At 44.0% G+C, this 24303-nt stretch overlaps 2 protein-coding genes across 2 annotated transcripts in view; one reads left to right on the top strand and one right to left on the bottom strand.

The window, feature by feature from the left end:
- Nucleotides 1-4105: 4105 nt before the first annotated feature.
- On the bottom strand, nucleotides 4106-7419 carry LOC115081559. Its single transcript, XM_029585988.1, is given in 3 exon segments — nucleotides 4106-4924; nucleotides 4926-6409; nucleotides 6567-7419. Coding segments are annotated over 3 exon segments (3156 nt in total).
- A 1569-nt stretch (nucleotides 7420-8988) lies between these two features.
- The window catches only part of LOC115081561 (TATA-binding protein-associated factor 172-like), a gene marked incomplete at its 3' end in the record, with an annotated part of 34937 nt that continues 19622 nt past the window's right edge, over nucleotides 8989-24303 (top strand). Inside the window, 6 exon segments of the mRNA XM_029585989.1 lie at nucleotides 8989-9171; nucleotides 9930-10070; nucleotides 10191-10315; nucleotides 10540-10582; nucleotides 10584-10661; nucleotides 10856-10960. Of these exon segments, the coding sequence (XP_029441849.1) occupies nucleotides 8989-9171; nucleotides 9930-10070; nucleotides 10191-10315; nucleotides 10540-10582; nucleotides 10584-10661; nucleotides 10856-10960 (675 nt within the window).

Raw genomic sequence — 24303 nt, 5'->3', positions numbered from 1 at the left:
CAAAGCTCCAAGGCACTCTGTGAAAATGAATTAAAAAGCCTTTATTGTGGCATGGCTATATAATTAAAATACGCACCAACGCGTTTCGGCCCAGCATGGCCTTCTTCAGGATATCAAACAGGTTTTGCACAGGTGTCACAGGCCTCCTTTAATAAGGAGTAAGCTAGTACACGCCTACACTCAGATAATTATAGGAGATAAAAAGTGCATTTTTAGAACAACAACAATGGAAAGACAAAACACAAAAATACAATGCAGTATAGTCTATGTACAATATAATACAATTGATTTAAATATATGTAATGCAATCGCTCAAGTGGTAAACCCCAATGAAACAGGGCGGGCACCTCCTTGAACAATCTAAATCACAAGATACATATATCATAAATATGGAGAGAAATCTATGTCGGCGTTGAGGCCTGGATGTTCAGTTGCTTTAAGTGTACAATCACTTAAAAGCAACTGAACATCCAGGCCTGAACTGGTATGCCTGTCCCTTGAAAGCAAAGCGGAGAAACTGCCTGTGACGAGGCGCCACTGGCACATGGAAATAGGCATCCTTTAAGTCAACACTTGTGAACCAGTCTCCTGGTGTGATAGTTTGAAGGACGTCTACTGTGCAGAGCATGTGAAACTGCAGCACCTTGAGATAACAATTCAGACTTTGGCGATCGAGGATAGGACGAAAGCCACCATCCTTCTTTGGAATGAGGAAGTAGATTGAATATAACCCTCTGAACTGTGAACTGGCTCTATGGCTCTCTTCTCCAGGAGTTCCAAAACCTCCTGTTGTAAGGCGGCAGACTTCACTGGGTTGGAAACAACAGTCATCATTGAACTTTGAAGGCCGACATCTGAACTGAATACTGTAACCGTCGATGATGAGATGAGTTTGTGAAATATGGCCGGGGCCAAACGTTGGCAGTCAGACCCGACCATCTCTGCCTCACGTCCCTGAGGACCTCTGGGTGCGATTACTGGAAGCTCTGTGAAACCGTTCAGTTTCTCGGGGGTGGGGGGTCTGCCTGTAGGCTCCCGAAAGGCAGGCCGCTAAGAGCTGGTCCTCAACTGCGAAGGCACGTGCAGCTCTGGAAGTAGGCAGAAGCCTGGATGTAGAGTGAAAAGTTGATTCACTAGCCTCAACAGCATGCTCCAAAGTTTGTTGGGCAGCAGGTCCAAATACTTGGCCTGGAAGAACCAGCAGTGAATGGAGTGTATCTCTGTAGTATTCGGACAGAGGGGACTGCGCAAGCCACACCTGACGTCTAGTGATGGTAAGTGTCAACATCAGTCTGCCAAGCTCTCTAGACATATAAGCAAACATTTGGAGTGAGGCAATCATCAGCCTCTGCCACCCCCAAAGACTTTGAGAGGGCAAGGGCTAAATGGGACAGTGAGTTGCCTAGGTGACCAATGCAAGCAGCTACATCATAGCACTTGGTGAGGAGGTAATCAGTGACCCTACACTAAGGTCGTGGGCAGCGGGCATCCGGCCGAGCAGCATCAGCCAGAGCCACAACCAGGTTCGCAATAATGCTGTCTACGGAGGGCATATGGTTCAGACCATACTGAGCCGAATCACACAGAGCTAAGGGCTCTGCAGTCCCGCGATAGATGGGTAGATGATTTGGGGTCTGCCCAACATCGGTGGAGCTCCTCGGTGTATGATTGCGAAGCTGGAACATTGAACTCAAGTTTGAGTGACTTTGAACTTAGTAATGGGCCCAGTCACACGGCACACAACGATTCCTGAACGAAGGGAAAAAGTAAAAAAAAAAGAAGTCACAATTCGTTGAGAAAAGGTGGATAAAAGAGCTTTATCACCGAAGAGTCTGCGAAGCAAGAGCGCAAAAGGGACGAAAGAGGAACTTAACAAAACCGAAGCTCACGATCTCGACGCTTTAATGAAAGGTGCCTGGAGCCACAAAAGCTGTGGAGATCTGTGTGCACATCAGTGGACCACCTGCTATGGTTCCTCATCCAGAACAAAAGAGGGATCATCATCATCATCATCAGAATCCACACTGTCTGATCGACACGCTGCATGCTCCGTCTTGCTCCAATTTAAAAAAAAAAAAAAAAAGTGTGCTGTGGTCACTGCTGTATCACTGTATTATGTTCTAAGCCATATATATTGATTTATAACAGAAAACTGTCAAAAGGGAGAATAAATATAAGTGTAAAGATGATTGAATATATCAGAGCAGTAAATTAATCAGTGCGTGTGAACGCGGCATTGACTCACAGGTGCGGTTATTTCCACCAGCTGATCACTGATCCACAACGTGAATTCTGCCTTCCAGAACAGCTCTTTATATAATCATTTTGATTCATCTACCTGTTGCCACATGTACAGAAGGACTGGATTAGTCATTCCTACACTCATATTGTTATATTTAATACAAAATAATAAGCGCACGCAGCAGCTGCTGCTGCCGCTAATGCTGCATTCAAGTACCAGTCGGAAATTACACAACTTTTTGTTGTTTCAAATTTAACAGTTGCTTGTGGGCAAAATAATTATAGCCACTCAAAAGATTTCTGGCCTATGTAAGGTGTCTGAGCCCATTGAAGCTGACCCCCACACAGATAAAAAAAAAAAAAATCCAAGTAAGCAGGCTGAGTTTGCCCTGTAATTTCCGGTGGTACATGAAGCAGCAGCAGCCTCAGTGCTCACAAACCGGCTTCTGCACTGTGTGAAAAACGAGAGTTACGAATGTAACTACGGTTCTATGAATTCCGGATGACCGCCAGAGGGCGGTGCTTTAGCACCTGGATAACTACATGTGCGCAGCACAGAGGTCGAGAATATATACCAACAAAGTCACGCCATTGAATGTGACCTGGGTGACGTCACTGGTTGTCTTTATATACCAGACGCACCCAGCGCTCGCTTCTTTTCGGAATGAACTCGCAAGACTCTGAGTGACAAGCAACTCTGGCGGTCATCCGGAATTCATAGAACCGTAGTTACATTCGTAACTCTCGTTCTATTTCATTCCTCCTGACCGCCAGAGGGCGGTGCTTTAGCACCTGGATGACTTAATACCAACAAGGTCACGAAGAGTCACACTCACCTCGCATCAGCAGTGGGGAGTGGAGGCAGACAACACCGCCGAAGTCACCGCAGGAGGAGCAGCCACATTCAGTCTGTAATAGCGGGCGAAGGTACAGGACGAAGCCCACGTAGCAGCAGCACAAATATCACTCAAAGGGACACCTCTCAGTGCAGCCCAGGAGGTGGACACCCCTCTGGTGGAATGGCACGTAACCTTAGGAGGCTGAAGACCTCTGGACCTGTATACTTGTAAAATGGCATCCACGACCCAATGCGAGAGTCGCTGCTTTGAGACAGCACAGCCTCTTTTGTGATCACCGTAACACACAAACAGGGCATCCGTTTTCCGGATCCCGGCAGTCGCACTAATGTACTGCTTCAACATTCGGACAGGACACAGGGAACCTGAAACAGATAATCCTGGATCAGAATGCGGGACATACACAGCCAAGGAAACTGGCTGGTTAACATGAAAAGGTTGAAATTCTCTTGGGTAAAAAGGACGGATTAGGCCACAGCGTAACCCCAGATCCGTCAGAATTCCATCGCAAACAGTCCCCAGCGACTGATAGGGCATGGAGCTCTCCCACCCGCTTAGCCGAAGACAGTGCAAGTAGAAAGGCAGTCTTCACTGACACCCATTTAAGATCAGCACTTTCAACTGGTTCGAAAGGGGATAAGCTTAAACCCTCCAGGACTAGAGGAAGGTCCCATGAAGGTACGCGTGCAAGCCTTGGAGGCCGCAAACGTAGAGCACCTTTCAAAAAACGACACACTAAGAGGTGTGAACCCACTGACCGGCCATCAACGTAGACGTGCCGGGCAGAGATTGCAGCAACATAAACCTTCAAGGTAGCGACAGAAAGTCCTTTCTCCAGCAGTTCTTGTAAATATTTGAGGAGAATAGGCACAGGGCAACTGCTCCGGGTCTAACTTTTGGTTTCTCACACCACCGCGCAAACAGCTTCCATCTGTTGTCATACAAAGCCCTGGTAGAAGCAGCACGTGAATTAAGGATAGTCTGAACAACAGCCTGGTCACAAGAACTTAACAAGGAGTCCGGCCCCTCAACGGCCACACATACAGTTGAAGGCGTTCTGGGTGAGGGTGCCAAATCCTCCCCTGTAGCTGTGACAACAAATCCTTCCTCTCCGGGAGAGCCCAAGGTTCCCCCTCGAGGAGTTTGTAAATCATGGGAAACCAAATCCTCCCCGGCCAGAATGGAGCAACCAGCAGCACCCTGTGGCTGCTCTGATCTATCCTGTGCAGTGTCAACATCAGCAGCGGGAGAGGAGGGAAGGCATAAAGGAGGCAATCCGGCCACGGGTGAGCCAATGCATCCTGCCCCAGCGGGCTGTCTGGTTCCGAGAGGGAGTACCACCGTGGGCAATGTGTCGAGGTGCTTGAAGCGAAAAGGTCCACTTCCGCTACACCATATTTCTGCCAGATCATTTGGACCACAATCGGGTTCAGTCTCCACTCTCCCGGTGGTGGTTTCTGTCTGGAGAGTAAATCCGCTGCGCTGTTCTGTACGCCGGGCAGATGAACTGCTCTGACACTTTGAAGGCGAGGCAACGCCCATAAGAGAAGCTTCCGAGTTTCTGCCAATGAGTGATTGGACCTGGTGCCCCCCTGATGGTTTATGTGATAGACTGTTGACGTGTTGTCCGACCGGACAAGAACATGTCTTCCTCTCAGGGCCGGGAGGAAATGCTTGAGAGCCAGTCGCACAGCGCGAAGCTCCAGCACGTTTATGTGTTGGAGTCTCTCCTGAGGACTCCAGACACCCCTCACCATCCTGTGATTCCACACGGCCCCCCAACCTTTGAGTGATGCATCTGTAACAACCACCTCTCGGCGAGAAGGGACAGGAGCCTAGAGGGACACCCTTGCAGATGAAGTCCACGTTCCCCCAGGGTCTGAGGTGCAGAAGGCACTGGTTGGAGAGTCGTACAAGCCTGTGCTGATGCAACTTTGAGTTGAGGCCTAGGTTGTTGATCCAAATCTGTAGGGGACGTAAGAACAGAAGTCCCAAAGGTACCACTAGCGACATTGCAGTCAATTTGCCCATCAACCGGAGCAGCAAACCAAAAGGCAGCGTCACAGCCCGTTGAATGTGTGAGACGAGACGAATTACATCGTCCACTCTCTGCGGGGATGGCGATGCAGTCATAGTCAGGGAGTTGATGGCAATGCCGATGAAGGTCGTTTGTTGACTGGGAACAAGAGAACTCTTTGCAAAGTTCACTGTGAGTCCTAAATGAGAGACATGGTTCAGTAGAAGAGCTGTGTCGTTGTGCGCCTGCTCCTGAGTCGGAGCGCAGACAAGCCAATCGTCTAAGTAGGGTAGGATTCTTAATCCAAGAGCTTGCAGTGGGGCTAGTGCTGCAGCCATACATCTGGTAAATGTACGAGGGGCGAGAGAGAGGCCGAAAGGAAGCACCCTGAACTGGTATGCCTGACCTTCGAAAGCAAAGCGGAGAAACTGCCTGTGATGAGGCGCCACTGGCACATGGAAATAGGCGTCTTTTAAGTCGACACTTGTGAACCAGTCTCCTGGTGTGATAGTTTGAAGGACGTCTACTGTGCGGAGCATGTGAAACTGCAGCACTTTGATATAACGATTCAGACGTCGGAGATCGAGGATAGGACGAAAGCCGCCATCCTTCTTTGGAACAAGGAAGTAAATTGAATAGAACCCCCTGAGCTGGTCTGAACTGTGAACTGGCTCTATGGCCCCCTTCTCCAGGAGTTCCAAAATCTCCCGTTGTAGGGCAGCAGACTGCACCGAGTCGGAAACAACAGTCATCCTCACCCCATTGAACTTTGGAGGACGACATCTGAACTGAATTCTGTAACCTTCGAACAAGGTTGAAATGACCCATGGGTCTTGAACTTGAGCCTCCCAGTGGCTGAGTTGATTTCGTGAAAAACGGCTGGGGGCCAAACATTGGCAGTCAGACCCGACCACCTCTGCCTCGCATCCCTGAGGACCTCTGGGCGCGATTACTGGAAGCTCTGTGAAACCGTTCAGTTCTCGGGGGTCTGCCCGTAGGCTCCCGAAAGGCAGGCTGCTGGGAGAGCTGGCCCTCAACTGCAAAAGCACGTGCAGCTCTGGGAGTCGGCGGAAGCCTGGATGTAGAGTGAAAAGCTGTAGCACGTCTGACTGGCTGAGGTCTGGAAGACCGGTGTAGGTCAACAAACTGTTGCCGAGATTTACTAGCCTCAACAGCACGCTCCAAAGTTTGTTGGGCCGCAGGTCCAAATACTTGGCCTGGAAGAACCGGCAGCGAACGGAGTGTGCCTCTGCAGGATTCGGACAGGGGGGACTGCGCAAGCCACACCTGACGTCTAGTGATGGTAAGGGTTGACATCAGTCTGCCAAGCTCTCTGGACATATAAGCAAAGGTTTGGAGTGAGGCATCACTAAGACTTTGCGTAGCATCATCAACCTCTGCCTCCCTCAAAGACTTTGAGAGGGCAAGGGCTAAATGGGACAGTGAGTTGCCTAGGCGACCGATGCGAGCAGCTATGTCATAGCTTTTGGTGAGGAGGTCATCAGTGACCCTACACTGAGGACGTGGGCAGCGGGCATCCGGCCGAGCAGCATCAGCTGGAGCCACAACCAGGTTCGCAATAATGCTGTCAACGGCGGGCATACGGTTCAGACCATACTGCGCCGAATCACACATAGAGCTAAGGGCTCTGCAGTCCTGTGATAGATGGGTCAATGATTTGGGGTCCGCCCAACATCGGTGGAGCTCCTCGATATATGGTTGTGAAACTGGAACGTTGAACTCAGGCTTCTGAGTGACTTTGAAAAAGGCACTTGAAGCGGTGGTTTCCGCAGGGGGATTGTCGACCCCAAGCCTGGATAAAGCCAACTGAACAGCTTGCTTGACAAAGGATAGTCCAGGTCCGGTTTGCGGCAGGGACTCTGCCTCAGAGGTATGAGAGCCCACTAATGAATGGCTTGGAGAAAGACCCCTCTCATCCTCATCCTCCACACAGTTTATATCACTTGTCATGTACAAGGAATCAGTTGCAGCAATAGACACGACATCTTCCTCCTGCTGAGTAACTACATTGGTCTGATCAGCCTCATTAGGGACAACAGGAACTGTCACTGCATCCCTAGGCTGTAGATTCAGAAGCAAGGACTTAATCTGAGCAAACTCAGAAGTCAACGTTTCGACCTTTTCAGCCAAAGCATGGTCATGAGTAACCTTCTTAGCAGAAGGGGCTCCTGCATGTGGGCGTTTACGGCGCTTTGGTTCCTTCCTGGGGCTGGAGGCCAAAGTCGCACTAGATATTCCACTTTCCAATGCCGCAAGTCTAGCAGATCTCTCTGCCAGTGGCATGCTGGCACAATTAAGGCAGGCATCGCCAGTCAGGGCTTCCCTCAGGTGTCCGATCCCAAGACACGAGGGGCAAAACATATGTCCATCATCTGGGCTCAAGGGAGCCAAACAGGTACTACAGCCATGCAACAAAGGCCCTGTCAACATTGTGGACTGCGTGCAGATGGCTAACGCAAGCCCTGATGGTTACAAATGGAAAGACAAAGCGTGAATCACACGCAGTGTAAATAGTAACACGAGGCACGGAGCGTGAAGCACTCACAGCCGTCGACTTGACACGAGGCACGGAGCGTGAAGCACTCACAGCCGCAGACTCGACACGAGGCACGGAGCGTGAAGCACTCACAGCCGCAGACTCGACACGAGGCACGGAGCGTGAAACACTCACAGTGTAAAAGCTAATACAAGGCCCGGAGCGTGAAACACTCACAGCCACAGTAATAACACGATGCACACAGCCGAAAAACTCACAGCCCAAGTGCTAAGTCACTTAGAGCAACGACGACAACACTAGCTGCTAGCGGAGCTGTTAAACTTAGCAAATGGCGGCAGTGCAGACGAAGTACTTCAAGGAGTGGAAAACACTCACGGCAAGCCCAACACAGTACACTATACTGGTTCTGATACACACACTACCACGTAGTTAACGGGGTTAGTGACACAACTAAACAAATAGCCAGCTTTCATCGAAACAACACAGCTAATGTGCACAGAGGAAAATACCCAGCAGGGCAGCGGCAAAGGCGCGCACCCGGCGTTTAGGAAGGTGTACTCACGACAGGCGTCAAAGAATACAAAAAACGGTGAAGCCGTGTCTCGCAGCCTCTGGAGGACGTGTGCAGTGCACGTAGCTCCAACCGAAGGTGGGTTGCGAGGCTACAAGCGAGAGCGGCAATCGCAGCTAAATGCGTTCTCAACCTCTAAGAATGCGAGAATGTAGAAAAGAAGCGAGCGCTGGGTGCGTCTGGTATATAAAGACAACCAGTGACGTCACCCAGGTCACATTCAATGGCGTGACTTTGTTGGTATATATTCTCGACCTCTGTGCTGCGCACATGTAGTTATCCAGGTGCTAAAGCACCGCCCTCTGGCGGTCAGGAGGAATGAAATAGAACTTTCAGCTGCTCCAACGAAGTCATATTAAACAGTAACGTTACAAAAAACTAAACAAACGATTAAAAAACATCAAGGACAGCAAACTGAAACATGGACGAATTGAGGTTTTCGTTGCACTTCGTTCAAATTTTTCAATAGTTTAAAAATCCTGACGTAGCGCCAGCTGCAGGAACGAAGGTTAAACGATGCCAACGAAAGTCAACGAAAGTTCAGATTTCTTGTTTCATCAGGGCTTCGTTGCCCTTTAAGTGCCATGTGACTGGGCTATTAAATCACGGCAGCGCAGACCAAAGTACTTCAAGGAGTGGAAAACACTGACGCCAAGCCCAACACAGTACACTATACTGGTTCTGAGACAGAGCTAAACAAATCGCCAGCCTTTGTCGAAACAACACAGCTAAAACCTAGTGAACTCACGACAGGTGAATCTGAAGAATACAAAACGGTGAAGCCATGTCTCGCAGCCTCTGGAGGACGTGTGCAGTGTACGTAGCTCCAACCGAGTGGTTTGCAAGGCTACAAACAAGAGTGGCAATTGTAGACAAATGTAGAAAAGAAACGAGCACTGGGTATATCTGGTATATAAAGACGACCAGTGACATCACCCAGGTCACATCCAATGGCGTGACTTTGTTGGTATATATTCTCGACCTCTCTGTGCTGCGCACACGTAGTTATCCAGGTGCTAAGCACCGCCGTCGGGCGGTCAGTAGGAATGAAATAGAACCTGGCATTTTTCTCTATTTAAAAAAAAACAAAAAAAACAACTGGTACTTATGCAATTAGTGTCTTATGCTAGCCTTCTTCTGTTTTACGCTGTAGTAATCATTACAAGTAGGTGGACAAGTTCATTCTTCTTTTCAATAATAAGCCTCTCTGACTCTCTCTTACGTTTTTATAGCAGTTTAGCCCAGGATGCTGTCGGTGGTATCAATACCTGAATGATTAAAATCTGTCAAGTGAAACATTTGACCTCAAAAATATCTTAAAAAAAATAAAATAAAATAAATATTTGCCATACAGTACAATTATTATTATGGCATTTTTTTGTTACTGGGAAAGTGGGTTTATTTGTCATCATGTAAATTAATCATAAAGGGGAGAACCCACCTACCACGACACACCCTGACACATAGAAATGTGTCTTAATTAGGTGGTAGTGTGTTAGTAGTTTAAATGCACCACAGATACATTACAAGGTCATGATGGAGGGCACTGTGGTGCCCAAAACGGCACGTTATGATTGTGTAAAGTAATTTTATTTATTTACTTACTGTCATGATCCTTTGTGGTGGGCGATCTTTTAGTGTGGAAGCATCTGTGATATTCGAAGACGAAAAAAATGTTTCTTTGATTGTGGCCTAATGTTGGTGCTGATTTTTCACGTGTCTCAGGACCTGATCTCTGTTTTATTGCCCCGGGTCCACCCTGCCATCACCGAAGGCTTGCAGGATTTGGATGATGATGTTCGGGCTGTAGCAGCTGCAGCTCTCATTCCTGTGGTGGATGGCTTGGTCCAGCTACTGCCCAATACGGTCAGAGTTAATATTGGTGCCGTTGGCATCTACCCCCACCACCTCTGTGTTAAGCCTTAGTTGATGAGTTTTTATTTTTCAGTAGCTGGCTGCTTTTATTCAATGTACATATTCTCTCAGGTACCCCTCATCGTCAGCACACTGTGGGATGCACTTTTGGACCTTGATGACCTCACAGCTTCCACCAACAGCATCATGGCATTGCTGTCATCACTCCTGACCTACCCCCAGGTGTGGCAGTGCAGGTCAGTCTTTTTGAAATTTAATGGTTTATTTTTTCTGCTTTGAAATGTGGTAAAATGCTGCACAATTTTTGTTGCAGACTAACAGATGCTGCATCATAATATTGCATGCTAGATTTAAACTTTGAAAAGCTTGTATCTAAAACAGTAAACAGTAATTACTGTAACTTGTATTTTTTTTTTAAATATATTTGTCCTCTTCTTAACTCTTTCCAACTTTTTATTAGCACACAGCAACCATTAACAGTCTTGGTCCCACGGGTGTGGCCGTTTTTTGCGGCACACAATCTCATCGGTACGAAGGGCAGCATTAGAAACCCTGTTTATACTGCTGTCCAAAGCAAACCAGGTAATATCTCTTTTAGCAGCTTGGCTTTCATATAATACATGACAAAATAGGAAGTGTTTGGACTATGATGCATCTGTTAAAAATGTATTTTACATTCACCTTTTTATGCTTAAAAAATATCTACGGTTATAGCTCTAACACTGGCTAATGTTTTGGTACTCTGGTAAAACTAATATGTGGGTTTGCTTGTTTAGAACTGTGCTATGTGGATCAACCCCATCCTGCAAGACATGCTCAGACATATCTTCCAGTCCTGCATACTGGAGAGTAATGAGGAAATCCTTGAACTCATCCAAAAGGTCTGTAGTGTACCCACTCTAGCCCATCACAAAACTGGGGTTCTCCTTCAAAGTGTGATTATTGGAAATGAGTGACGTTGCCATGGTAGTTTTCTATCTTTGTGGTCCCCGTCATTGGTCCAGTTGGTGAATTTTTAGAACCCCAATTCCAATGAAGTTGGGACATTGTGTAAAATGTAAATAAAAACAGAATACAATGATTTGCAAATCCTCTTCAACCTATATTCAATTGAATACACCACAAAGACAAGATATTTAATGTTCAAACTGATAAACTTTTTGTTTTTGTGCAAATATTTGCTCATTTTGAAATGGATGCCTGCAACATGTTTCAAAAAAGCTGGGACAGTTGTTATGTGTCGACGCGGGTTGAGGAGCGGAACCTGCGTCAGACAGGACCCAGCGCTAAAACTAACCAGAAAGCGGTTCCAAACAGAAACTATTTATTATTCACCTGTGCTTAAAAGTGTAAAAACATAAAAACAACGTCCCTCTGGTGGAGTGATTCGTGGCTCGCTCTCCAGCGCCCGCAAGGATAGAAGCCCGGCGCTCCTGGACCCACTACCACCAGCCAAACACCCCCCAGGTGGACACGACAAACTGACTCTCTGTGAAGCAAAGAAGAGGTGAGGTAAGTCAGCAGTTACAACAATATCTTTCAAAAGACACACGCTATCAGCAACACATTCAGGTCTGTATCTTTTTAACTTTATGCAAATGAGCAGCTTCTCACAACAAGTGGAGGATCACTTATCCTGCACGCCACAGCAGTGAGAAGCAAAGCTGCACAATTCTCATCACAATTCAAGTATACTGTGTAACAAAACACCAAGTTACTATCAACAATTAGTCAAACACTTAATCACCTTTAATGTGTGCTGACAGCATGTGTCCTCACCCTTCCTTGCTTCACGGGCTCGATGTGTCAAACCCAGGCGCGGTCCTCAGCGTCTCACAAACGAACATCACAAGGTCGAGTTCCCGGCAGTTCTGCTTGAATCACACATGCCTTAAATGCAGAACGCCATCCAATTATCTGCTTCAGCTGCAAGTCTTTAAGGTTGCATGTGAGCACCAGTCACAGGTGCTTCACATGATGTTGATGAGGGTGAAGGACTTCTTCAGCCAGCACCTTCTCCACAGACAAATCAGTTCCTCATGCCACCTGAGAGCAAAGAAAAGAAAAGAACACCAAAACATCCAGCCACACCCCCCAACACACAACAACAGTGGTATGTTTACCATTGTGTTACGTCACCTTTCCTTCTAACACTCAAGCGTTTGGGAACTGAGAACATTAATTGTTCAAGCTTTGTAGGTGGAATTCTTTCCCATTCTTCATTCTTGCTTGATGTGCTGTTGGAGACTGGACCCCCAAGACCCTTAACCTCGTCTCCCAGTTGCTGTGCGTCCGTTGATTCCAGGGAAGGTGGAACCAAAGAAGTCATGACACAAAAGAATCTGTTCAGCTTGCAACCTGCCTGATTTACCGTTCAGAACAGTGTTTTATTTAAAACAACATTGAGTAGTAAAATCAGTTTTACAGAGTTATGTGGATCCTGTTCTCAGCCCTGACATAGCCTTAGCTCTCAGCAGGAGATAAGAAGAAGAGTCCCCCATGCTATCTATGACCCACTTAAATAACCTCCTCTAACAGTGATTCAGCTATTCTTGAGGACCCTGCTCAGAGTGCCGCTCTCATTGGACCGACATCTCTGCTGTTTTGGCATTGTGGCATAGCTCGCGCCCACAGATTGAGCTCGCCAAACTGCTCAGCGTGCTGCTCTCGTTTGAGTAACACACATAATGTCTCTTTGTCCCAGATAGATCTATTTCAGTGCAGCTTCTTGTTCTGACTTTAACACAAAGTTAACACCCAAGTCTTTCATCGCCAACTGTAAGTGGTAATCAAAACATTCCAATAGTATCTTTCTGAACTCTCCGCATCAAACTCCATCGTGTCAATGTTTACAGTGTGTTTGAGCAATAACAGGTGAAGTTGCTCATGAACTTTAAGTTTCTTAAATATTTATTACAGCCACTGTTAAAACTTCAGTTATCTTTATAACTTTATTACTGGTAAATTTTAGAATTAATGTAGATGAGATATACTCATTATCAGCTATCTGGGAACTACTTTTTTGTGTATGAATTCATCAAGCACGTCGGCCGCGGACGCGTACTAACACAGAATCCCAGAAACTGTGGAAAGTTGTTTGGCCAAAACGAGAGCGTCCACTTTTAGCTTCTCATAAGCTAAGCTAGTGGCGCTCGTGAGAATGTGATTCTTGAGGTGTTGTTTTGTCTCTTCCTTTCATTGGTCCAAGAGGTTGGTGAGAACCGTCTGCTTCTGGGAATTCTCCTCCACTCGCGTTGTGTGGCAAATCTAGCTCTGAAGGAGCTGTTTCCAGCACGTCACTTCCCTAGAGTGTCTTTACCACACCCGTCCCTGACTGGCCTGTACAGGACAGGTCATGGCCACATGCTTCAGGCTTCCTCCCTTGTTCCTGTGAGAATCTGCAAAACAACTCTGTGTGGGCATGAACACACTTCACAAGATTATCCTTAGCCGTAACATATATCTTAAATGTCAGCAGGCTAGCATGCACAGATGTGCCTGCGGTTCAACACTTAGTTTTCACAGCAACAATATAGACGGGGTACATCTCAAGACATTCCACTGACACCAAATAGACCGCATAAGCAGTTAGACTATTCCCACGATTAGTCCAAAGTAGAATGACGAGTACAATATCTTCCGCACAGAATGTGCTCTTACAAAGAAGCCCTGAGTCCAATACAGTGGATATTATACTAATATGAGTCTAAAAATGGTCAACTGGACAGTGCAAGCATACATGAACACAATATGATCATAAAATAGTAGTTTTAGGATTATGGCAGAAACGTCACGCCATTACTCAAACATCAGCGTTACAGAATCGGGTCAAACGCATATCCATTTTAATCATACAAACCGGATGATTTATTCTGGTTGTTTCTGAAAGATAAGCGCAAGAATAGTAGCAGAAAATGCAGTTATATTCTTCATTACGACTTCAGTTGTTCAACAGTCCGGGGTCTCCGTTGTTGTATTTTGTGCTTCATAATGCGCCACACATTTTCAATGGGTGACAGGTCTGGACTGCAGGCAGGCCTCTCTAGTACCCGCACTCTTTTACTACGAAGTCACGCTGTTGTAACACGTGCAGAATGTGGCTTGGCATTGTCTTGCTGGAATAAGCAGGGATGTCCCTCAAAAAGACATTGCTTGGATGGCAGCATGTGTTGCTCCAAAACCTGGATGTACCTTTCAGCGTTGATGGTGCCATCACAGATGCTGGCTTTTGAACTTTGCGCAGGTAACAATCTCGATGGTCTTTTTCCTCTTTTGTCCGGAGGACACGACGTCCATGATTTCCAAAAACATTTTGAAATGTGGACTCATCAGACCACAGCACACTTTTCCACTTTGCGTCTGTCCATTCCAAATGAGCTCGGGCCCAGAGAAGGCGGCTGTGTTTCTGGATGTTGTTGATGTATGGCTTTCACTTTGCATGGTAGAGTTTTAACTTGCACTGTTGTTGGTCCCAGATTGTGGAATGACCTGCCTCTCTGTATCAGGCAGGCGGAGTCACCTCTAGTTTTTAAATCTCATCTTAAAACATACTTGTTTTCTTTGGCTTTTGACTAGAGGGTTGATGATTTTATTGTTTTTAAAAACTTTTATTGTTGCCAATCTATTTATTTATTTATTGATTGATTTTATTTTATGTCATTGTACAGCGCTTTGGTCAACTTTGTTGTTTTTAAATGTGCTCTATAAATAAACTGGATTGGATTGGATTATAGATGTAGCAACAAACTGTTAACTGACAATGATTTTCTGAAGTGTTCCTGAGCCCATGCGGTAAAAACCAACACAATCATGTTGGTTTTTAATGCAGTGCCGCCTGAGGGATTGAAGGTCACGGGCATTCCGTGTTGGTTTTCGGCCTTGCTGTTTGCGTGTAGAAAGTTCTCTAGATTCTCTGAATCTTCTGATTATATTATGGACTGTATATGATGGAATCCCAAAATTGTTGCAATTGATGTTGAGAAACATGGTTCTTAAACTGTTGGACTATTTTTTTCACAGTTGTTCACAAAGTGGTGATCCTCCCTCCATCTTTGATTGTGAATGGCTCAGCCTTTTGGTGATGCTCCTTTTATTCTCAATCATGACACTCACCTGTTCCAGTTAACCTGTTAGTGTGGTGCGATATGTCATAAAAAAGGCTCACGTAAGATTTTGTGCCAAAATTGATTTTTGACTTTGGTAGGGGTCTAGTTAACTGAAAATAGCGGGGTACAATTTTTCTAACCCCCTTTTGGAAGGACTTGTTTGCAGAGGATGCAAAAACCCTCTGTATTACTAGCTTCCCTTGTTCTTGGTCAATTCTGATAAACTTGGCAGTCTTTTTATGGGTTTTCAATGTTGCTAATTTCAAATAAAACATTTTTATAAATTGCAAAATCAACACAGACTGATATTTAAGTCTTTATATTATTAATGGCATAAGGATTTGTTCCAATTTACCTGTTTTATCAACTAAATGTTACTAGCAGGGGTGGTGGCCAAGTGGTTAATGCGCTTGGTTTCAGTTCAGAAGGTTCCGGGTTCAAATCCCACCCCTGCCACATTTCTCCATGTAATGTGGAGTTGCGTCAGGAAGGGCATCCGGCGTAAAACTTGTGCCAATTCAACATGCAGATCCACCTTGGATTTGCTGTGGCGACCCCAAGTGCAAACAAGGGAGCAGCCGAAGGGACTTACTATCAACTAAATGTTACTCATACGTTTTTCAGTGACTACAGTCTCTTTTGGACAGACAGGAATCTTTGGAGATGCTGTGTATGAGGGAATAATAATTTCAGTGTTTACATTTGGTTTCATGACCAGTTAAGTATTTATTTTTATATACTGTGACATAACACAAGTTATATAAATGAATAAGGTAAATGTTTTCTGATTAACAGTTAGTTTCCACAAGATAATATAGAATAAGTCAGAGTAAGACAACACACATTATCAAAATAATATCTATAGGTAACTATATTCAAATATATTTATATTTGTCTGTTTTGTAGATTATGCATGATGAAGTGAGTGCAAGCTGTAAAAAGTATCATCCTTGAAGCTGTGTCTGCAAAATGAGTGCTTGTATCATCTGCAATGAGGGTGAAACATCATCCAAAGACTTGTTTGTAATCCACAGATGGTTGAAGAACTCCTAGACTGTAAAGAAAGACTCAGCCTTGGGGATACCAGCATTCAAAACCTCTGAGTCAAAAAGAAAAGACTTGTTATATCACAGTGAATGCTGCATACCCCTTGTGAATAAATGTGTAATTAAAAGACTCAGGGAGGGTGCTAAAAAGCGTGATACATCTGACTCCCCCATAGGTTTCTTACCTGCTCTAGGTCGTCCCTCATGTTCAAATGCCCCAAACCGTCCAAAAAGGTCAAAAAGTCTATCTAAAGCAGAGATGTGTCTGTTCTCTTCATGTTCTTTCTGTGCATCTGATGCCAAAGAGCCTTTGCATCAGATTTTTACTGATAGAATGGGTGAAACGTTGCTTCAGATAAAGTTGAGCACGTGATGATCATGTCCGAACTTGTTTCTGTTCTGATTGATGCTGGTGATGCAGCTGCTCAAGAAAAGTTCTATCACGGAAATTGATTACGGTCAGCACAGAGAACCTGTCTTTCTGAGGGCCACAGCAATGTGCCTCTGATCCGATCTCTGTGCGATGAAGAGTTACTCATGTTCATTCAAAATACACTTGTGGATGATTGTGATACAATAAATATGGCTGAGGTGAATGAGCCCTACATCTCTCTCTTGAAAATATATCAGAGGTCAAGGGTAATGAAAACTACAGAAAACACCTGAAAAGGTTAATCAGTGAGCATCTGCCAAATTTCCAGTTTGTCAAATCACTGCGTAAGAATGAGCCTGACAAACCTGTTCCCCTGAAGGGTCTTAGCAAAGCTGTTGATGTCCACCTAGATTCACTTGACACAGTTGCAAAACTGAGTGATAGCTGATATCTTGCGAAAGGAGATAACCAACTTCAGCACTTGGTCCTTTGCTGGAAACTTTGAGGATTTTCAAAATCCACCAATGCTGCAGTTCTTTGTAACACGTCCTTTTTGGTTCCCATGTACATTCAGTCTCTGGTGTACGCCAACAGGATCTTACCAAAACGGTAGATGTTGCATGTCAGTTGCTTGTGCAGAATTCCCGTTCTGACCTTCATGTAAAGCACAAGGCAAAGAAAAAATTGTGGTTTCCAGCAGATGGTAAATATGATGTTATCGAAACTTTGAGAAAGACAGGACTCTAGATTAATTTTGGGGCCCTTAGTAGACCCAGCCCCCCCCCCCCCCCCCCCCAAAAAATACAGAAAAGTAACAAAGCTTGATTTATTCCACGCAGGGTGTATTATTTGTCTATTTTAGTACCCTTACAAATGAAAAAAAAGGACTAAGATTGTGAAAATTGGTCTAGAATTGAGGAAGATATGCTTTATACTGTTTGAGGGTCCCCCGGACAGAATGACACCCCCCCAAGAGGTGGGTTACAGGGGTCCGAAAGATTGTACCCCATTATTTTCAGTTAACTGGACCCCGAGCCAAGTCAAATCAACAAAAAAAAAAAAATAAATTTTGGCACAAAAATCCTACGGAATTACATATCACACCGCAGTATGTTCACCTGTGGAATGTTCCAAACAGGTGTTCTTTGAGCATTCATCAACTTTCCCAGTCTTTTGTTGCCACTGTCCCAGCTTTTTTGAAACGTGTTGCAGGCATCCATTTCAAAATGAGCAAATATTTGCACAAAAACAAAAAAGTCTATCAGTTTGAACATTAAATATCTTGTCTTTGTGGTGTATTCAATTGAATATAGGTTGAAGAGGATTTGCAAATCATTGTATTCTGTTTTTATTTACATTTCACACAATGTCCCAACTTCATTGGAATTGGGGTTGTATATTTGTATTGTGAATTGTTTTGTAAACTGTCGTAGCATGGCCCAAGCAGAGGGTCACCCCCTTTGAGTCTGGTCTGCTTGAGGTTTCTTCCTCAAATCATTAGAGGGCGTTTTTCCTTACCACTGTCGCCTGAGTGCTTGCTGTGGGGGTTGGTAAGGTTAGACCTTACTTGCGTGAAGCACCTTGAGGCAACTTTGTTGTGATTTGGCGCTATACGAGGTCTGTTAGAAAAGTATCCGACCTTTTTATTTTTTTCAAAAACCTGATGGATTTGAATCACGTGTGCTTGCATGAGCCAACCTTGAACCTTCATGCGCATGCGTGAATTTTTTCACGCCTGTCGGTTGCAGTCATTTGCTTGTAAGCAGCCTTTGTGTGAGGATGGGTGGAGTCTCTCGTCGTTTTTTCTTTGCAAGGAAATGGCGGAACAACTGGAGCAGCGCGACTGCATCAAATTTTGCCAGAAACTGGGCGACAGCCAGGTGGAAACCATTCGGATTATTCAGACGGCTTTCGGTGACGATCTATGGGCATCACACAGATTAGGAGCGGCACATCCGGTTTAAAGACGGCCGCACAACGGTGGAGAGCGCGCTGCGCTCCGGTCGGCCATCAACATGCTGAAATGACCGGATTATTCCAAAGTGAACGCTGTTATTGGTGTGGGACCGTCGTGTGGCTATCCGAGAAATTGCGTAATAGGTGGACATCAGCACTTTTTCGGCACATTTCCACTGGGGCAGAAGATTTGGCCATGAAAGAGTGCAGCGAAAATTCATCGGCATGAAGCTGATGGCACAGCCAAAAGCGCCTTCGTGTCGAAGCCTCACAGGACATGTTGTGGACATGCTCCAGCCTCGTCCACAATTTCTCGGATAATCACACGACTGAAAAGCCACCGAAAGCCGTCTGAATCTTCCGAATGGATCGTGCTGCTCCAGTCGTTACGCCATTTCCTTGCAAGAAAAAAACGACGAGCGACTCCACCCATCCTCACACAAAGGCTGCTTACAAGCAAATGACGCAACCGACAGGCGTGAAAAAATCACGCATGCGCACGAAGGTTCAAGGTTGGCTCATGCAAGCACACATGATTCAAATCCATCAGGTTTTTGAAAAAAATAAAAAGGTCTGATACTTTTCTAACAGACCTCGTATAAATGAAAATAAATTGAAACTGGAAGATGTCTTGAGGCACTTTGACACTTGCACAAATTTGATCCCCTCAGTGGCATGCAGTCTGAGTTAATTATATAATAAGTATCAGTATGTTCATTTATGTGGGATAAATTCTGAAATTTTGAAGATCACATGTGGGGTGCCCCAGGGTTCAGTCCTTGGTCCATTGTTGTTTCTTTTATATATTAATTATATATGTTTGGTTTCTATAAATCCCTGACTTGTATTTTGTTTGCTGATGATACAGCTGTATTTTGTAGTGGGGATCATTTGGGACAGCCTTTGGACATGATGGAGAAAGAATTGAACAAGTTTAAACAGTGGTTTGATTCAAACAAATTATCACTCCATTTTGGTAAAACTAAATGTATTATATTTGGAAATAATCCCAGGAATTTAAGCAGAAATGTATTATTACATGATACTGAAATTGAACTTGTAACGGAAAAATTCTGTTTTTATTTACATTTCACACAACGTCCCAACTTCATTGGAATTGGGGTTGTATGTTTATGAATGGGGTAGTTTTCATTTCTGCAACTCGAAACTTGAATCTTATTATGAGCTATCTTTTCTCTGTTAAAACAATGTTGTAGTCTTATTGGAAAAACTCTACAGCTGCTCTTCTCACATCATTCATGTTTTCAGCATTCTTAGACTTATTGGATCACAATTGCAAACGCAAGCATATTGTTGTTTTTGTCCCTTTTCTTAAGGCGTGGCAGAGGAATGATATACAAGCATCCAAATTTTGACTATGTCTTTGACTTAATTTATGTTGATCATTCATTTTCTATACCTACTTATTCCACTTAAAGGTCACAGGGGGCTGGAGCCTGTCCCATTGGACAGGCTGTCAGTCTATCTCAGGTTTTCATGTAGACAAACAAATTCACATGCTCACTCACACCTACGGTCAATTTAAAGTTTCCAGTTCATCGAACCTGCGTGTCTTTGCAAGTGGGAGGACGGTGGAGCATCTGGAGGGAACCCCCACAAACATGGAGAGATCATGCAAACGCCACACAGAAAGGACCAGGTGGGAAGCGAACCAAAGATCTTCTTGCTGTGAGGCAACAATGCTAAAACTGAAGCCATCGTGCTACCCAGATGATGATTTGTGCTAACAATAAGTCTTATGTTTAGTTTGTTCAATTACTTAAGGCCTCAAAGTGGCGAGACTATGTATAAAACTGAATATAATGTCTAAATCGTTAATGTTCCATTTTTGATAAACCCTTGAATTGAGGCTAAATATTGACATAAGCTCATTGTGATTGCTTTATTTGGTGGAGTACAGAGGCACAATTACTGCGTGACTACAGCTCACAAGGTCTCGTGAAATTATTTTTGACTTCTGTTTAAACTTGAAGTCTGTATTGAGGTTCAAGGTCCAGAATTGTTGTCATTTTAAGCAAATGGGTAAGTGAGACGACAACATAACTGAAATTCTTTCTATAGTACTTGCTGAGACATATCTACAACCTTTTTTTAGTTGTTGTCCATTTGGCTGCTCCCGTTTTGTTTGGTGTTGCCACAGCGGATACAGCCAGTTCCGCATTGGCATTTGGCACAAGTTTTGTGCCAGTTACCCTTCCTGACGCAACTCCAGAGTAACCTGGAGAAACACACCGCCACTGAGAGAGATCATTGTTGCCTTCGGCCTTGGGCGACAATGATCCCTCGGGGTGACTTTCCATTATGCTGCCCTCCAAACCAGTTTAGCATTGCACTTTCTCCACCTTTTTTTTTTTTTTTTACATTACAGCCTTCCGAAATGGATTAAATTCATTTTTTTCCCTCAAAATTCTACTCACAATAACCCATAATGACAGTGTGAAAAGTTTTTAGATTTTTGCAAATTTATTAACAAATAAAAACTTAAAAATCACATGTACATAAGTATTCACAGCCTTTACCATGAAGCTTAATTAATTAATAAAGGCTGGAGCTCAGGTGCATCCTGTTCCCACTGATCATCCTTGAGATGTTTTACAGCTTAATTGGAGTCCACCTGGGGTAACTTCCGTTGATGGACATGATTTGGAAAGGCACACACCTGTTTACATATAATGTCCCACAGTTGACTGTGCATGTCAGAGCACAAACATGTTCTGTATGTTCCTCACAGCAGTGGATGGAAATGAAATTATAGACATTGTGAATAATTGTAAATATAAAACATCTACCGATTTAAATGAAATTGATATGGTGGTGGTAAAACAGGTCATTGAATGGATTGTAGAACCATTAACATACATCTGTAACTTATCATTTCAAACCGGTAAATTTCCCAATCAAATGAAAATAGCTAAGGTTGTGCCGCTGTATAAGACTGGGGATAGACACCACTTCACAAATTATAGACCTGTTTCTTTGCTTCCACAATTTTCCAAATTATTAGAAAAGTTATTCAATAATAGATTAGACAAATTCATAAATAAACATAAATTACTTACTGATAGTCAATATGGATTCAGAGCACATAGTTCAACATCACTTGCATTAATAGAATCAGTTGAGGAGATTACAAACGCCATAGACCACAAATTACATTCAGTTGGAATATTTATAGACCTTAAAAAGGCTTTTGATACAATCAATCATGACATATTAATCAATAAACTTGAACAGTATGGGATTAGGGGGTTGGTGTTGCACTGGGTGAGAAGCTACTTAAGTAACAGAAAACAGTTTGTGAAGTTGGGGGAATATACATCATCATGCTTGGACAATGCTTGTGGCGTCCCACAGGGGTCAGTATTGGGTCCAAAACTGTTTCTAATTTATATAAATGATATTGTCAATGTTTCCAAAATATTAAAATTAGTATTATTTGCAGATGACACAAGCATTTTTTGTTCAGGGGGGGATTTGCAGGAGTTACTGAGGAGGATCAGTATAGAAATGGGAAAATTGAAAATATGGTTTGACAGAAACAAATTATCATTAAACTTAAGTAAAACAAAATACATGTTATTTGGCTATTGTAATACAGACATACAGGTTCAGTTACAAGTCGAGGGGGTAGATATTGAAAGGGTACATGAAAATAAGTTTCTGGGGGTGATAATAGATGATAAGATAAACTGGAAGACTCATATAAAACATATACAAAGTAAACTGTCAAGAAGCATTTCAGTTCTAAACAAAGCGAAACATATTCTGGACCACAACTCACTCCGCATTCTTTACTGCTCACTGGTTTTACCATATTTACAGTACTGTGCAGAGGTATGGGGTAATACTTATAAAGGTACAACACAATCACTATCAGTAATGCAGAAAAGAGCTATAAGAATTATTCATAATACTGGCTATAGAGATCATACAAATCCACTATTTTTACAATCCAAATTCTTAAAATTCACAGACTTGGTTCATTTTCAAACAGTACAAATTGTGTATAAAGCAATAAACAATTTACTTCCAGCAAATATTAAAAATATGTTTTTTAACAGATCAGGGGATTACAGTCTGAGGGGGAAATTTAATTTAAAGCATCAGTGGGCACGAACAACATTAAAAGGTTTCTGTATTTCTGTCTGTGGGGTGAGGATGTGGAACAGATTGGGAGTGGGGCTCAAGCAATGTCCAAGCATGAACCAGTTCAAACAGCGGTACAAAAATATGGTTTTTTCTGGGTATAGGGAGGAGGAAGGGTAATGAGGGTTAGGGTGTTTTTGTTTTTTGCTTCGGCTTGTAAATATATAGTATTTTGTATGTAAGTAGGTATGTGTAGGTGTATATTTATGTATGTGTATATATATGTGTATATATGTATATGTGTAGGTGTATATATGTATATGTGTATGTGTGTATATGTATATGTGTATATGTATGTGTGTGTATATATGTATGTATATATATATATATTGATATCGGTTTAGGTGTGTAGGAATCTATGTGTATATGTGGCAAAGGGTATTACTGGTTGTGGGGAAGAAGGGGTAGGGATAAATAAGCTGATGCTTCACCCTACCCCTTTTCGGACATGTTGGGTACACAGTAGGAACTTTTTTGTTGTTGTCTTTACTGATCTATCTTGTAATTGTTGTTGTATCAAATGTTCGAAATAAACAGTTTTCATTCATTCATTCATTCATTCATTCATTCATTCATTCATTCATTCATTCAAACCAAGCATGAAGTCAAAGAAATTGTCTGTAGACCTCTGAGGCAGCATTGTCTTGAGGCACAAATCTTGGGAAGGGTACAGAAACATTTATGCTGCTTTGAAGGTCCCAGTGAGCACAGTGGTCTCCATCATTGGTAAATGGAAGACGTTTAGATCCACCAGGACTCTTCCCAGAGCTGGCCACCTGTCTAAACTGAGCGATTGGGGAGAAGGTCCTTAGGTCCAGGGGAGGTGAACCCAATTGTCACTCTCTCAGATCTCTAGCATTCCTTTGTGGAGAGTGACAATCTCTGCAGCAATCCACCAATCAGGCTGTATGGTACAGTGGGGGCCAGACCAGAAGCCTGTCCTCTGTGACAAGGCAACACTGGCAAGCTCTCCTGGAGTTTGCCAAAATGTACACCTGAAAGACTCTGACCAATGAGAAACAAAATTCTCAGGGTCTGATCAGACAAAGATTGAACTCTTTGGCATGAATGCCAGGTGACATGTTGGAGAAAACCAGGCAACACGCTGTATCACCTAGCCAATTACCATCCCTACAGTGAAGCATTGGTGGCAGCATCATGCTGTAGGACTGTTTTTCAGCGGCAGGAACTGGGAGACTAGTCAGGATTGAGGGAAAGATGAATGCAGCAATGTTACAGAGACATCCTGGATGAAAAGCTTCTCCAGAGCCGTTTTGACCTTAGACTGGTCGACGGTTCATCTTTCAACAGGACAATGACTCCAAACTCTGTGAATGTCCTTGAGTGGCCCAGCCAGAGCCCAGACCTGTAACTGATTGAGCATCTCTGGAGAGATCTGAAAATGGCTGTGCACCGATGCTCCCCATCCAACCTGATGGAGGTTGAGAGGTGATGCAAAGAGGAATGGACAAAACTGCCCAAAGATAGGTGCACCAAGCTTGTGGCATCTTCCAAAAGACTTGAGGCTGTACTTGCTGCCAAAGGCATATCAACAAACTATTGAGCAAAGGGTGTGA

This window comes from Rhinatrema bivittatum, unplaced genomic scaffold (genome assembly GCF_901001135.1).
Source record: "Rhinatrema bivittatum unplaced genomic scaffold, aRhiBiv1.1, whole genome shotgun sequence".
Classification (NCBI taxonomy): Eukaryota; Metazoa; Chordata; class Amphibia; order Gymnophiona; family Rhinatrematidae; genus Rhinatrema; species Rhinatrema bivittatum.
Note: the sequence above shows the minus strand (reverse complement) of the source record. Positions and strands in the feature narration are given on the sequence as shown.